The sequence below is a fragment of the Coffea arabica genome, chromosome 8c (assembly GCF_036785885.1).
Source record: "Coffea arabica cultivar ET-39 chromosome 8c, Coffea Arabica ET-39 HiFi, whole genome shotgun sequence".
Classification (NCBI taxonomy): domain Eukaryota; kingdom Viridiplantae; phylum Streptophyta; class Magnoliopsida; order Gentianales; family Rubiaceae; genus Coffea; species Coffea arabica.
In genome coordinates, this window is record NC_092325.1 from 38,036,425 (window position 1) to 38,051,128 (window position 14,704).

The 14,704-nt window shown below is 36.3% G+C and overlaps 2 protein-coding genes across 4 annotated transcripts; one reads left to right on the forward strand and one right to left on the reverse strand.

Moving 5' to 3' along the window:
- Positions 1–800: 800 nt before the first annotated feature.
- On the forward strand, positions 801–6,317 carry LOC113706747 (probable E3 ubiquitin-protein ligase RZFP34). 2 transcript variants are annotated; one of them, XM_027228715.2, is made up of 12 exons: positions 801–1,039; positions 3,022–3,281; positions 3,359–3,446; positions 3,908–3,967; positions 4,072–4,104; positions 4,234–4,311; positions 4,501–4,544; positions 4,994–5,034; positions 5,144–5,226; positions 5,331–5,422; positions 5,513–5,624; positions 5,816–6,317. In XM_027228715.2, exons 2-12 carry the CDS (start codon positions 3,079–3,081, stop codon positions 5,924–5,926), a joined length of 945 nt encoding a protein of 314 aa, XP_027084516.2. In that variant the 5' UTR covers positions 801–1,039; positions 3,022–3,078; the 3' UTR covers positions 5,927–6,317. The 2 variants fall into 2 exon arrangements, with proteins under 2 accessions (XP_027084516.2, XP_027084512.2); XM_027228711.2 differs by lacking the exon at positions 801–1,039 and having other exon boundaries at positions 1,267–3,281.
- A 1,884-nt stretch (positions 6,318–8,201) lies between these two features.
- Positions 8,202–11,120, reverse strand: LOC113706746 (FCS-Like Zinc finger 10). 2 transcript variants are annotated; one of them, XM_072063549.1, is made up of 4 exons: positions 10,786–11,120; positions 8,806–9,934; positions 8,592–8,704; positions 8,202–8,500 (listed from the first exon to the last, which is right to left on the reverse strand). In XM_072063549.1, the coding sequence occupies exons 2-4, from the start codon at positions 9,876–9,878 to the stop codon at positions 8,484–8,486; spliced, it is 1,203 nt and encodes a 400-aa protein (XP_071919650.1). In that variant the 5' UTR covers positions 9,879–9,934; positions 10,786–11,120; the 3' UTR covers positions 8,202–8,483. The 2 variants fall into 2 exon arrangements, with proteins under 2 accessions (XP_071919650.1, XP_027084510.1); XM_027228709.2 differs by having other exon boundaries at positions 8,202–8,704; positions 10,786–11,118.
- Positions 11,121–14,704: the final 3,584 nt, after the last annotated feature.

Sequence of the window (14,704 nt, forward strand, 5' to 3'; positions counted from 1 at the left end):
AAATTGTTTATCAATTAATAACCTAATTTAAAAAAACTTGATAAAACACTGAGCTAATTTTAATTATTTTTGGTGGAGCGATTTAAGTTACTACCAAATTAGAAGAAATAACTCTTAGTTTTAAAGTAAAAAGTGTAAAATAATTGCAATCTCGCGATGATGATTTTCTTTGATAAAACACTTGAATGTTGTTTGAACTTCAAATGCTAAATTAATGCTATAAATTTGTTTTTTTAATTACTTATAAATAATCATTTTAACAATCACTGTGGTCGGCCTAATAATTGGGAGAGGACTATTAGAGGAAAAATATCACTTTGACATTCTCAAACATCAAAATTTGCCTAGCTCTCAACCTTCCATTAAGCATAATTTTCCAAGTCATCATATTGATTTAATTTTTAAAACGTGATGCCAAATACGAGCTGATCCTACGGTGTGGATCTTCAGCGAACGCAGTCACAGAACATCAATGGTATACTTGCACGCAGGCTAGTGCCATCACCGTTCCACGGATATCTATAAGGAGATCGAGAAGACACTGGTCTAAAATCTAAATACGTTTCCCAAGGGCAAAGTTGTAAACAATCAAACTGGAAACCGTCAACAGCGCGTGACGAAAGCCAAAAGCAGGGGGCCAGCTATCAATCACTGTCGGCGTTAAGTTGACAAATCACATAATTCGAAGTCTCTAAAAATTCAACAAAGGCCACAAATTTTCTCAATATTTTCAAATCACACCCCTTCAGGACGTCCACCTATAAAAGCCGCCCAGTTCGAAGATGCTTCCATGAGAAAATGCAAGCTCACAACTCTCTCTGTCTCTCTATCTGAGAAGTGAAAAAACGCATTTGCTTTGATAATCTCTGCAGACCATTTCTCTCTCTACCTATAGATACAATATACATTCTGCTTTGTATCGATATATCTGTGTATATCTATCTCTAGAATTGCAGAGAAATTGCGGAGCTGAGGGGGAGAAGCGATCGGAGGAAGCTGTTGCGGCTCCGGAGTCGGTGATCGGTGATCGTGATTGAAAGTTCGTTAATCCTGCGAAACTGGATTAATATTTTATTTCCCTGTTTTGTTTGAATTTTTTTCCTGATTTTGGGTGAAATTTAATACGTTTGTTCACTTCCTTGAGCTGAAGTGTACTCTGTGCATGTGTGTTGAGTTTATAAAGGTAAAGTTTTGATAGAATTATAATGAGTTGGTGATGTTAAGTGTTCTTTGGTTGTGGATTGTGATAATGCTTGCTGTTCAGGGTTTTATTGCCTGTTGACTAAGTAGGGGGTGGAGATCAGGAAAAGGATTTGAATCTTTTTGTGGTTACAATTTTAGGTTTGATTTTGTATCTTTTTTTCGTTGTATTAGTGACTTTCATATGGAATTATGTGTCTTGGGTAGTTTTAAGGATTGCTCTGATCTGAAAATTCTCGAAAACTTGTGTTGTTGATGTATCTGCTGTGAATAGTTAAACTATATAGATTTTGACTTATACTATTCTTGTTACTTTACATAGTTGCAAAGAGATGGTTGATTTCTTAGGTTATTACTAGGGAAGCTAGCATTTGATGTTTTAAAATTGTACCAGTAGTTTGTGATTTACACTTTTGATGTTGTGTATGTTTACTGTGCTTGTGTAGATAATTTTCTATAATCAGTTGAATGATGTGGGTTTGGGGAGAAACGATTGATTTTTAGGAGAGCAACATTTTGACATTTAAAAGTAGTAGTGCTAGTAGTAATTCTTAGTTACCCTTTTCCCGCGTGAATGTTTGAATGTGTCCTTTGTTAATGTTTTCATACACCGGTTGAGGATTCCAAGGAATCTGTCAATGATAGATTGCAGAATCTAGCCTTTTACTGATTCCAAGGAATGTTTGAATGTGTCTTTTGGTTTTCTCGGCTTCATTTTGCACTTGATGGCTGTTAGAATCTTTATGGAGAATATTGTTGGACAATGCTTCCTGGCTTGTTAATAACACGTGTTAGTCGTGGGCTGGATATCCATCAAATTTTTGTCATATATTGTTGGAGTGAATTGATTTCTTTAATGTGTCTGCCGCCTTTTCTGTTGAGTTCTATGTGATGTTTTTTCAATCACGGATAGAGGTTATATGATATTCAACTGTTACTTCTTTGAGTTAAAGAGGCCTACTTTTCAAGAAATGAGCCTGGATTGCTTGATGAAACTGACTGCTTATGTCTTGTCCACTTGTGGAAACCAATGACAATTCATTGGAACAACATCAAGATTGTGAAATTCAATACTAGATGTTGAAAGACCGACCTTTTTTCTGAATTCTCCATAATTGGATGTGAAACTATAGTGATCGTTAACAGGTCAAATGCATTGGAAAGTTTGCCTTGTTGAGAAGAATTAGAGTGGAACCCTTAGGCAGAAATATGATGAATTCCTACCATTTATAGCGGATGGCCAGAGATGGTAAGGAATCTAATCTTAAAATTTTAAGTATCTCAGTTGAGTGGAGGCAGGGTTTTCACGGCCCTGCGTCTAGAAATATTTTGGGGGTAAGTTCTTTTTCAAGAGGACGTGGTGCCAAATCGCAGACCGAGGTAGGCTTGTCCTTACGTGGACAATAACTTATCTCTGCAATCTCGCACTCCCCTACTTTTTTTTTGACTTGTAGAAAGGATTTGATTTTTAATCTATTGCTTTGAACATAGGTTGGATGTCCATCATTGGTGTCCTGTTTAGATGGATTTGGACTTCTTCAAGTATCAAGTGATCATGCAATCGTTACTATCTACTGCTGGAAGCTTTGCAGTTCCATAAAGCTGCCTGATAGTTATTATTTCAGATTCTTGTAGATCTACTTGTTTTGCTGAATGGAGCTCTTCAACCTTACTTGGAATTTGTTCTTGCTGATTTCACATGGTCTGCCACAAGGCAACAATGTGCGACAAGGCAACATTTGTCTTGTGGTGCCTCTAGAAGGGCAACTCTCATGCCTTTATAGGGTTTAGAATTCTTCCTAAATCTGTTCGTAAATGCAGGTGATTTAAGCTCATTGCACGCTGCTAAGTAGTTGTTAGTCCCATTCATTAGAGCAGATGGCAGAGACAGCTTTTGATCAATGTGGGGCTGTGCTGATTGAGCCAAAAGACTCAATAACAATAACTGAAGAAACAAGGACTGAGACTAATCACGTTCACCCTCAGCAATCCAATGATGAATGCACTGCTAATGAAGAATTCACTTGTCAGGATATGATAAGTGGTACTGACACCCTGGATAAAGGCTACATGGAGCATGGGTATGATTAATGTCCCTGATTAGTACTTGTCTATGTTTTTTAGTTACTTGAATGCTAAGATTGATTTCATTTAATAGGTGTTCACACTATCGTGGAAGGTGTCGCATTAGAGCCCCTTGCTGCAATGAAGTATTTGATTGTCGTCATTGTCATAATGAGGCAAAGGTAGGTTGAGTCAAGTCCCAATTAGAAGCTAATTTACTTTGTTTAATGTACTACAATGGACCTGCTTTAATTGCAGCTGGTAATGATAAATAATTGGTCAAGCTATTATTCTTTCTTTCAAATTTATATATAGTGTCATTGATTTTATACCACTCTCAGAGTTAACAGTTGTGAGGGATTCATTCTAGCTTTTTTCGTAGTTAAGATGTTAACAACCACTTCCTAATTGTTGTATTTAAAAGGGGAGATAGCATGTTATAGAAAGCCGTGCTTAACTTGAAGGACACGATCCATTTTGGATCAAAATCTAGTGGATTGCATCTTTGATGAAGTTATTGTTTATCATCTTCCCGTCATCCAGCTTTTTAATCTGTTATGTGCTGTTGATATGCTGACCATTTTTACCTACCAAAATAAAAAATATGCTGACCAGTCCTGATATGCCAATTATTGTATTGCAGAATGATCTCAAGGTTGACCAAAAGCTCAGGCATGATGTTCCTCGCCATCAAATTGAGAAGGCATGGATTGCTTTTGCTTTCTGTCCAAGTGCTTTACTTTGTTGTCTTGCTGCTCGTTTAAAAGTTGATTCGCATAATTGAAAAAAAAAATTCATCTGGTGCAGATTATATGCTCACTTTGTGGAACTGAACAAGAGGTTCGTTGCTTATGCTACACTTCTCATTTTGCTGCTTAGAACAATCTATCTCTTTTTAACTTCAGTTTGCTGATTTTGCCTATAGTCTTTATCTCCTCACTTAGATATGCCTTTTCTGTTTATTACCAGGTTCGTCAAGTTTGTATAAATTGTGGTGTGTGCATGGCTAGATATTATTGCGGAACTTGCAAGTTGTTTGATGATGATGTAAGTTTATAGTTGTTTCCCTGTCTTTCACATTATCATTATTGTCCCAATTAATTATATCTTGTGTCTGAGTCTATTAAACAAATTAGTCATGCTTGGGTCAATTGCTTCAAACATAGCTGAAGTTCCATTTCTTTACTGGAGATTCAAGATCGGTCTAATATGGTTATGTTGTTTATACATTTGCAGACATCAAAGAGGCAGTACCATTGTGATGGTTGTGGCATTTGCAGGTATGATCTATGAATTGCAAAATTGGAAAGGACAAATTTGCCTTAAGGTGTTATAGATTGCGCTCAGAAAGAAAAAGGGGGGGGGGGGGGGGGGTACATCTAATTGTAGAAGAACACCCTTTTTCTGATGAATTTCTTCATCTGTTCATAGGATGTGCAGATCTTTCATTCTCTCTCTCTCTCTCTCTCTCTCTGTTGATGGTCTTCTTGAAATGGCATTTAGGGAGAGGATATTGTAGTTTCATATTGAATTATGTGTAGTTGTGAGAGAGTACCTTGATTGGCAGCATTAAAGCCATGTTTAGACTTTCTTTCGTGAGAAATTCATTGAGAATCCATGTGGCACAAATGTCTGTGTGTCTTCGAGTTGATTTGCACATTAATACTTCTGATTATAACTTCCAAAAGATGTGGTTCTTAGTAGTTTTTTAATTTATGTGCCATTGCAGAATTGGTGGACGGGAAAATTACTTCCATTGTCATAAATGCCGTAAGTTTCTTGCTCTTACCACTTTCCTACTTCTCCCAAGTGCAAAATTTCTTTTTTATATGGTTTTGATACAGCTGTAACTTTTTTACTTGTTTTTGTTTTGATTTAGGATGTTGCTACTCAACACTTCTGAAGAATAGCCACCCATGCATAGAAGGAGCCATGCACCATGATTGCCCTGTTTGCTTTGAGGTCTTAGACTCCGGTGTTAATTGTTCCTAACTATCTCTCTCTCTCTCTCTCTCTCTCTCTCTCTCTCTCTGTGCGCTAAGATCATTGAAATTGATTATTTGCAGTATCTCTTTGAGTCAAGAAATGATATAACAGTTTTGCCTTGTGGGCACACAATTCACAAGAACTGCTTGGAGGAAATGCAGGAACACTTGCAGTAAGTTTTCACACTAATGGCCTCGCAGACTTATGATCTCTTTTTCTTTTAGTTGGTAATGCATCATGCATTAACTGCTGCTTCCATCAGGTATGCTTGCCCACTGTGCTCGAAGTCAGTCTGTGATATGTCAAAAGTGTGGGAGAAATTTGACTTGGAGATTGCAGCAACCCCCATGCCTGAACCTTACCAAAATATGAAGGTAATGCCATGTCCCTTCCCCCCCCACCCCCCCCCCCCTCCCCCCACAAAAAAGTTCACTAGTTTATGAATTGTACATGTATGTGTACATGGAACTGGAAGGCTAGTTGTATTAAGTTCACCCTAAGATGCAGTTTAGTTGCGTACTTTGCTTTTTAGTGTGCAAATAGTCTGACAGAATGCACATTGCAGGTTTGGATTCTGTGCAATGATTGTGGAACAAGTGCAGAAGTACAATTTCACATTGTAGCCCAGAAATGCCCTAGTTGCAAGTCTTATAACACTCGCCAAACCAGAGGATAGGAGAATTGGGTGTGGCTACTTTTGGCAGTGACAGACAAACCTCCACCTGTTTGTGATTGCAATTGCTTTGCTGTGATGCAAATGGTGTATCTCAGGGTAACTGGAAGATACGTCGAGACCTGTTGAAGAATGATGACGGCATGCAACAGCGAAATTATGCTTCGGCAAATGGTGGATGCTGGAGTATAGATGGGGCTCTGCCACTATTTCATATCTATCCCTTCTTGTTTTCCTTTCACGAATTTTTTGTAACTCGACTTTATTTGGCTGCTTGTCTTGCCAGCATGCTGCCTTAACAAATTTCATATGCTTGTAAAATGTTATGCATTTTTAGAGAATGCAGTTTCGAAGTCTATTGCTCCAATTTCTGGTGCCTTAGATTCCTTGAAAATGGCTGTTTTTACAATGCATCCTTGCATGTGGTGGTTTTTGTTAACGAGTTCATTTTCTCTTAATTGCTTCTGGGGTTGGTATTATGGGACTGAAAGCTGAATGTGGGTTATTCGGTAATTCTGAAGTTAAACGGTCTTAGTTGCTTCTGAAGTTGGTATTGAAGGGGACAGAATTGAATGTCCTTATGTGGTAAACCTTTCAAGTTGAATACAATGTCAAGATTATGTCTCAATCTTATTACTGGCAGGGAGACAATCTTGACAAATAACGTGCCGGTGGTTGGTGTGAAATTTATTCGTAGCTTGGTCGGTTAATTTGGCAATTTGACCATCGTGGTCCTCCTCGTTTCCCCGGCAGGCAACAGTGTCATTTTCTACTTTCACTTGTACTAGATTCGCATTTTTAGTTGCAGATCCTGTCTTCTGGGTTTCCTCTTCTCTTCTGTCTTCTGTGGGAAGGACTTGACTATCCAGGAATCAAACTCGTGAAATGACATCCACAAACAAACAAAAGGAAAAATTTTAAATCAGGGCATCAGAGCAAGAAGATCTGAGGCAGACTTTATCTCTGATGATCTAAACATTGCAGAAGTTGTAGTGCCTTTTGGCTCGGGCAAGCAAAGACGTGTGCAAAAAGGAATGTGGGCAAAGTTTGTCATTTACAGTCATAATTCTTCTGGAACAAACCAAAGGGATGTTACAAATTGGGGCCATAAGTTGGAAGAACAACCGTGCATGGGCCAGAACTACAAATGTTTCGAGTGTTTCCAAAGCAGTTGAGCTGTTAAAAAATCGACAAAAAAAAAAAAAAAAGAAGCTCAACTTGGCTTTGTATAAGCTTGAGTTCGACTCAACGAATCAAGTTCAAAGATCAAATCAAAGCAGAAACGAGCTACTAGGTTCATGACATTCCTTTGTGTTCGTGAAGAATGGGGGTATAAATAGCACTTAGAATTGACTCATCATTCCATCATTAGCTATTTTAGTAATAAGCCTACCATATTTGGCTTAAGCTGCTTCATATTGTTCCATTCATGTTATTTGTGCTTTCTGTCCATCAATGATTAAGGTATCTCTTTTTAATGTCAAAATAAGCTAAAAGTTGTCCGATTGGAGTTTGGACTGCAATTTTTTGTTAAAAAAAAAAAATTTTTTTTAGTGCTTTTTTTTTAAGATGTGATATAGGTAAAGTAAAAGGGTAATTAGGAAATCCGTTGGAGGAATACTTCCCCCAAAATTTCAACAAAATTTGTGCACAAATGCTATTATGCATAGGTTATTAAACGAGTCGAATTCAAATAACAATATTCGCTCAAAATACTAGACAAATATAGAGCTCAATTAATAAGATACACGACTCACTCACTCGTTCACAGCTCCCACAAAATAGTGAATTTGCGTTCCAAGATGGGAATGTGCATGATGAGCAATCGACATCATGGTACGATTTGCATCGACATTCATAGTATATGTTTCCCTGAATACAGATTTGCAATGCCAGCTCCTCGCAATAGCTTTCTTCAAGCTTATAAAAGCACACCGACTGAGGATAAAAGATGTCTTCCAGTGGACCTAAAGGACAGGAGCACATGCCATGAGAGCCAACCTCAGAATGCCAAAATCTTTAGCACAAAAAGGCGTAATCTCTCTTATCATTTCAATCGTCAGCTTCGAAGCTGATTCCTTCTCAAGTTACATTGATGGAAGATTGGCATTTATTTCATCAATTAAACGGAACTACATATCTTCAGTTGAGCATTACAATCATCTTTGAAAGAAGCAGAAATGTTCAATTAGCAGCATGGATATCTTATCCAACTTAACTTTCTTCATTCAGGAAAGTAATGCCAATGATGGGCAGTAAGCTGTAGATACTCTGTAAATTCACAAAATCATTTATATTCATTCAAAATTCCGACTTGGTTGCTTATACAGCAAAATGAACATGTTAATAATTTGGGGAGCCACAATCATGGGCTGCTACCACCCTTCTTTTGTTTGATATATAGAGATCTTCAGAGTCAGAATATGTAAAGCAAAATTTGCTGGTTGCAACCATCACCAACCAGAACCATGCATGCTGAAACACCACCACCATAATGAACAAAAAACACGATCATCCATGGCTGCTTACAGATGCACATATACAGCTCTCGGAGAACAGATTATCTTGTGTGTCTACCTGTGTGCACATTTCATCAATCATGGGCACGGTAATGACATCAAAGGATTTCAAGTAGAAATGAACAGGCCGGTCTCAGAAAGTTCCTCACTGTTGCTTGGCTTCGAAGACTTTTCTGAAACATTTTTGTTGCATTTCTCTGTCTCTTCGTCAATCATAATCTCCTCCAGACGGCAAGCCCAACTGCAAAAAGCTTTCTCGCCTCTGCCAAACAGCAAACAACGAGAGATCTCACGTTAAAATCCCACGCATGTATTGATGAATAAACAGAACAAATACCAATAGACCAGCTCGCTATCACATACCTGTACATGTAAATATCTTCCCCATCCAATTTCTTCTTGCAAGAGTAGCAAAAACTCAAGAAGTCGCTGGAGGGGTATGAGGTTGGAACCTCTGAGCACTCAGCTGTCAGGGGCAAGGCATTGCCCTCTTCCTTATACTTACCAAAATTTGATAACTCACTATTGCGACATTCCAAAACACAGTCACCAAAAATGTGAGTTACTTTAGGATTGGGGCCATGCTTTCTGACACAGGTATAATCCTCTGAAAGCTCAATCTCACTTGGTGAAATGGTACCAATGAGACCATTTGCAATAGTAGCAGTAATTGAAGGCTGTTCTGCACCAGAAGAATCACCCAACACTGAGCCTATCTTAAAATGTGATGGTGAAGTGGCAGGGCCTGTTCCATTGCTGGAGCTAAAATTTGTAGAACTCAGGTTGGAGTTATGGTTTGCAAGACGGCTGAGATGTGAACCAGACCTTCCAGAATCTAATGAACAGGGGCGGAAATTTCCGAGGGAGTTCCGTTGCAATGGGCCATCTCCAATTTCAAAAAGAACATCAGAGCTGCCGTTTTGCAGATTAGAAAGCTTAGATTTGGCAAAAGGAAAAATACCAACATCTTTGGGCAGAGATTTAGGCGCCTCAAAAGAATCAGTACAATTGTTAAAATTTGGTGTTTTTATCCTTATCTTTGGTCCAAAAAGAATGTTTTTACTATCAGAAGATCGGAGAACTTTTCCCGATTGCTTAACCTCATAATCAAGAGAATCAATAATGCTTAGCCCTACTTTATTAGTATCCCAGGTCTTTTGATGATGACTTTCATGGGACAATTTTGGGGACCTAAAGGGATTTCCCCAGGTAGAAAACACCCTAAAATCCAAAGGCGAAGTGGGGCTTCTAGCTGAATCAGATTCAGAATTCTTAGAGTTGAAACCAACAAACAGACCAGGCACATTGAAAAAGGAGCTATTTTTATTCCTATGAGCCAAAAAATCAGAGTGAACAAAGGATTCTGAAACAACATCAGAATTGAGCTGACCCATGTTTTGATCTTTCTGATGTGATCTGGTCCTCTTTCTCAGCATTGTCCCAAACCACACAAAGCCCCGATGCCCTACACCCTTGAGTCCTTCACCTATACCTGTATCAAGATAAAAAGATGCTCTCACAACTAATTACAATACGAGTCTTGACAGTCCCCTTTTTTTTTACAACCCCAAAATCCGCTACACCAGTCTTGACAGTTAACCAAAAAAAACAGACGTGAGGACAAAATACACCGCAAGAAAGCTGAAACCCCAGAACTGCATTTACACAAAGACGAGCAATAACTTAATAGAGAACCACATGATATGCTTCACAGGAGGATTTCAAGAAAATAGCAATGAGAATGACAAAAATGGGAAAAGACAAATCTTGATAAAAAAAAAAAAAATCAATGCCAAAAGGAGGATGAAAATAGAAAAGATAAAATTAAAAAAAAATCAAAAGCCAAAATATTTAGAAAAATATTTACCCTTCTCTATGTCTAAGAAAATTAATCCCTTCTACATTAAGGACAAAAAATGGTGTAGAGCTGGAAAATGAGAAGACTGTAATGAACTGATGATGAAATTTCAAGGAACAATTAACAATCATATCCAAACATGTCACGAAGAGTCAAAAATTGCAGATTAAACATCAAAAAAATGACTCACGATCATGACAAAGCTATTAAACGACTCCCATTTTGCCTTTACATCCCAGCAAAGAAATTTTCAATCCCACATTCCTATTACTCCAAACATCTCTCTTCAAATATCACATCCAATGATCAAAAGAAAACATCAAAAAATCAAAACTTTTTGTCTTCCAGGTAGAAAAAATCAAAACTTGTATGATAAACCTTAAAGGTCTGTTAACCCCCAAGAGCTTCAAGAATGCAACTTCAACCATGTATCAACATTGAAAAGCAACAAAAAAGCACAAACAAAAAAAATAAGCATAGCCCACCTGGTTTTGTATGGTTTTGTTCTCTTGGATGAGCCTTTCCTTACTCCTCCAGAAACTTCAGAAAGAAGAGCATACAGGAGAAGAGACGTTTGAGAGGAGACTAGTAGAAAGCCCCAAAACTGCAATGAAGAAAATAGTGTATAAAGTGCTATATATAAAGGCCCTCTCTCTCCCTCACCCCGGCCTCTCTCTCTCTCTCTCTCTCTCTCACACACACACACACACAAAATTTTAGTGTGTGTTGTGTGTGTGAAACTTGTTGAGTACTCTGTACTATTCTCTTTCTTACATGCATCAAAATCAGAGAAGTTGTGAGAGGAGCTTCTCCCTTACACCTCTCCCCCCCCCCCCCCCCCCCCCCCCCTCTCTCTCTCTCTCTCATTTTTTCTTTTATCTTTTTTTTTTTGGTTTTTGATTCATTTTTGCCTTTATATCTTTTATTGTATAGGGACTGTATTTGAGGAGGAATACAGTATATCATACATCTTACAAATTTGTCGCGATTTTCTCTGTACTTCTACATTTCTAGATATTAATGTAGTCAACTTAGTCAATACTTCTTTTCTTTAATAAAAAATTTAGATTTATCAAAAAATTAGAGAGAAATGTGTTATTTATACTCCATAATTTTTTATTTGCACTCCTACTAGTTGTATATCACATAGTCTAAAAAATAAAAATTATATAATAAAAAAGATAGTGAGAGTACAAATAACATTTCTCAAAAATTATTAGCCAAGATTTGGATATTTATAATTCTATTATGAAAAAGGAACTTATAAATTCTAAAGAAAAAATGTAGAGATCATACTTATTTGTAAAAATTTCTAGCAGGATCCTCTTTTATTTTTCTTATTATTTTTTATTTATGATAGGTTAAATTGTGTGTATAGAGAGAGTGAAAGTAAAATCTATGGAAAATTTTGTTTGTATTACCATTTTTCTTTAAAAAAAAATTTTACGTTTTTTTATGAACACGTTTTTTAATAATCTTTTTACTCTGCCTACATGAAATTACTACAGCGTATTTTTCTATAAAATTTCCAGAAACTAACAATCCAAATGGGCTTTCATGTGAAGGTGTATACTTAACTTAGACTATGGCACCTTTTGTAAGATAAGTACTTATTTTCATATTAATGTATGAAAATGCATCTCCCCTTTTTCCAAACCAAATTCACTTGGAGATAAGTGATGAGTCATCACAGGTGGCATTAGTAAATGCAGATTTCCCGTTCAAGCAAGTTAAGTATGTTAAGCAAGCTTGTTTAAACGCGCGTCTTATTTGGACAATTTGTACCTTTCTTTCATTGGTCAAGGGAAAATTGTCTAAGAGAGGAAAATCTATTACAATAATCCGATATAAAAAAATATCAGCTCAATTCCTTACCTCCACTTTAGCCTATTTAGTATTCTTACATGGTGTGACACATAAGTATGTCTGCATATGAAATATACTAGGAAAAGGCATATCTGTTTTTCCAAAAAAAAAAAAAAAGAAATGTGGATATTTTTATGTTTCAATTTACTAGATTCTAATTTTATGAAAAGTTTTCCATTGAAATGAACAAGCTTTAATGAAATTTAACCCAAAAAATGAGCAATTAATGTGCAAGTCAACAAAATTCTGAGAGCAAGATAATCATCGTAGGCTTTTTGAAAGCTATGCGAAAAAGAGGAAAAAAACATCTACCTATTGTTTTCTTTAGGTTATAATGTATCCTTTTTTTTAAAGGATATAATGTATCTTCTTGATATATGTAAACCTTCATCGTTTTATATTGTGTAATGAGTATTGAGTGAAATACTAATTCGTTTTTGATATTCAGTCTTGTAATTAAGAAAATTAAAAATCTCAAGCATATTCCTATCTATAATAAGATTGTTTATTCTTTTCTCAATCTTCATGTTTATACTCGCACATCCTTAAAGCATAGTTTATTTCTACAAACTTTTCATTAACTGATGTGATTCTTGATCTACAAGAATCAAGAAGATGATGCGCGGAAGCTAATATGAAACCTTAGAGGACACGTTGCAAGGCGAATGGAGTCGAACCCAAACTTGGACCACTCAAGAACGGATTTGACGGGCCACAATCAAGTGTGTTTGCTTGATTGATAAGTTAATAAACAACCTATGAACCTCTTTAGGATGTTCAACTTAGCTTTCACAAGCTAAAGGAATTTTGCCTCAAGAAAGACAAATTTCTGGAAATTTTATTATAATTCACCAAAAACTAAATGTAACATCAACTTTAGGGCTATTTATAGCCTTGACTAAACCTAATAAAGCTTGGAAAACATGAAGGAAATTCGGCCAGCCCTTGTAGGACCTAATATATCGTAAGCTCTGCGGGTATCGCTCCCCCCCCGGCCCTCCAGCTAGGGTGCGTCGCCCCCTGAACCCCTGATTCGTCGACCGAACAGCGAGATCCTTGAACAGCTCAATAGAGGTCGAAGACCTGATTGAGCACCGTGGGCCCCGTGCTCAACCGCATCATTAACCACCCATAATTCTAGAAACCCAAGGATGTAACTATACATATAGTTGTAAATGTTAACGCAACTTTGATGAAAAGTCCAACCATTTATGTATGTGTGTAAATATAGTTAAAGAAAGACTCCAAATTATACAAGGGGGAGAGGTTCCATAAAGCATTCAATTTAAAGACTTTTGTGACTATTATGCTTTTCGATCTTGTTTATATTTTGGTTTTCAATAGAAAATTTTTTATGTTTTCAATGAACACGTTTTTCAATAATCTTTTTACATCAAATATATCAAATTATTATAATATATTTTTCTATAAAAACTTCTAAAAATAGCAATTCAAACAGGCCCTAACGCTTTTACGAAACCAATGCGATAATTATTCTTCAAACAACTAATTCCTTTAATATAACGATAAAGTAGAAATATGAAGAAGCTATTTTCTATAAGCTTGCAAAAGTTTGAAGATCTTTTTTTTTTATTCCAAACATCAAACTCGTTTCTATGAACGAAGTAGTATTTATTCGCAAGATGTTGAGCAGTAGAAGTGGCTGATAATACTCTATTACTCGTATAGTTGATAATGCTCTCTATTACTAGTATTATACCGTATTTATTGAAGTTGAGCAGTAGAAGTAGCAGTAAGAAATACTGCAGACCAAAAAAGCTGTCGTATTTTTTGAAAGGGAATCCTTTCAGTTTTTTGCTTTTTTTCACTTTTGGAAGTAATGATTCATCCCGAAAACGACAAAGAAGGAAAAACCCCACAAAAGCGGTCCCACTCTGTCAATCACTGAATTTTTATTGAATTCGCAATGAGAACTACCTGACTTTTTTTTGCACTTTTCTTTTTCTTTTATTGCCTGACTTGACGTCGGTCCAGTCCCCTTAACTCCTAACACCGTTTAAGCTTCTTCCCTCTGAATATGCTCATAAATTTTTTTGAACTTCAAATGCTCACAAATTAACGCCAGTCGTACAAAAGTAGTAACTGCACTATTATTCTTAAAGCGCCATTGAATTTACCAAAATGGATTGCTATTTTCTTGAGTTTTTTTTTTTTGTGAAAAATGTACTGTAACGATTTAATATATGTAAAATAAAAAAATAATTAAAAAATATAAGGTTATTTTTGGATTACAGTTTTCTGGAGCTTTTATAGAAGATGTATTATAGGGATTTGATATATGTGAGGTAAAAATGTGATTAACAAATATATTCACGAAAAATGAAAAAAATTTTTGATGAAAAATCCCTTTTCCAAAAAAAAAGTTCTTGAAGATTATTTGAAATAATACGAATGTTTGCGTTGAAGATTATTTGAAATAACAACACTGCTGCACATTTTGTAAAAAATAAAATGATTATTAAGAAATGTGTTTATGATACAATAATTATGGGTGTGTTTTGGTACAAAATTATTTCA

Bases quoted from the DNA above. Each gene is read 5' to 3' on its own strand.
- LOC113706747 (XM_027228715.2), top strand. From the start codon at position 3,079: ATGGCAGAGACAGCTTTTGATCAATGTGGGGCTGTGCTGATTGAGCCA. The intron at 3,968-4,071 runs GCATGGATTGCT...CATCTGGTGCAG, and splicing joins CTCGCCATCAAATTGAGAAG to ATTATATGCTCACTTTGTGG. The intron at 4,545-4,993 runs GTATGATCTATG...GTGCCATTGCAG, and splicing joins GATGGTTGTGGCATTTGCAG to AATTGGTGGACGGGAAAATT.
- LOC113706746 (XM_027228709.2), bottom strand. From the start codon at position 9,878: ATGCTGAGAAAGAGGACCAGATCACATCAGAAAGATCAAAACATGGGT. The intron at 8,705-8,805 runs GTATGTGATAGC...GCTGTTTGGCAG, and splicing joins GAAGATATTTACATGTACAG to AGGCGAGAAAGCTTTTTGCA.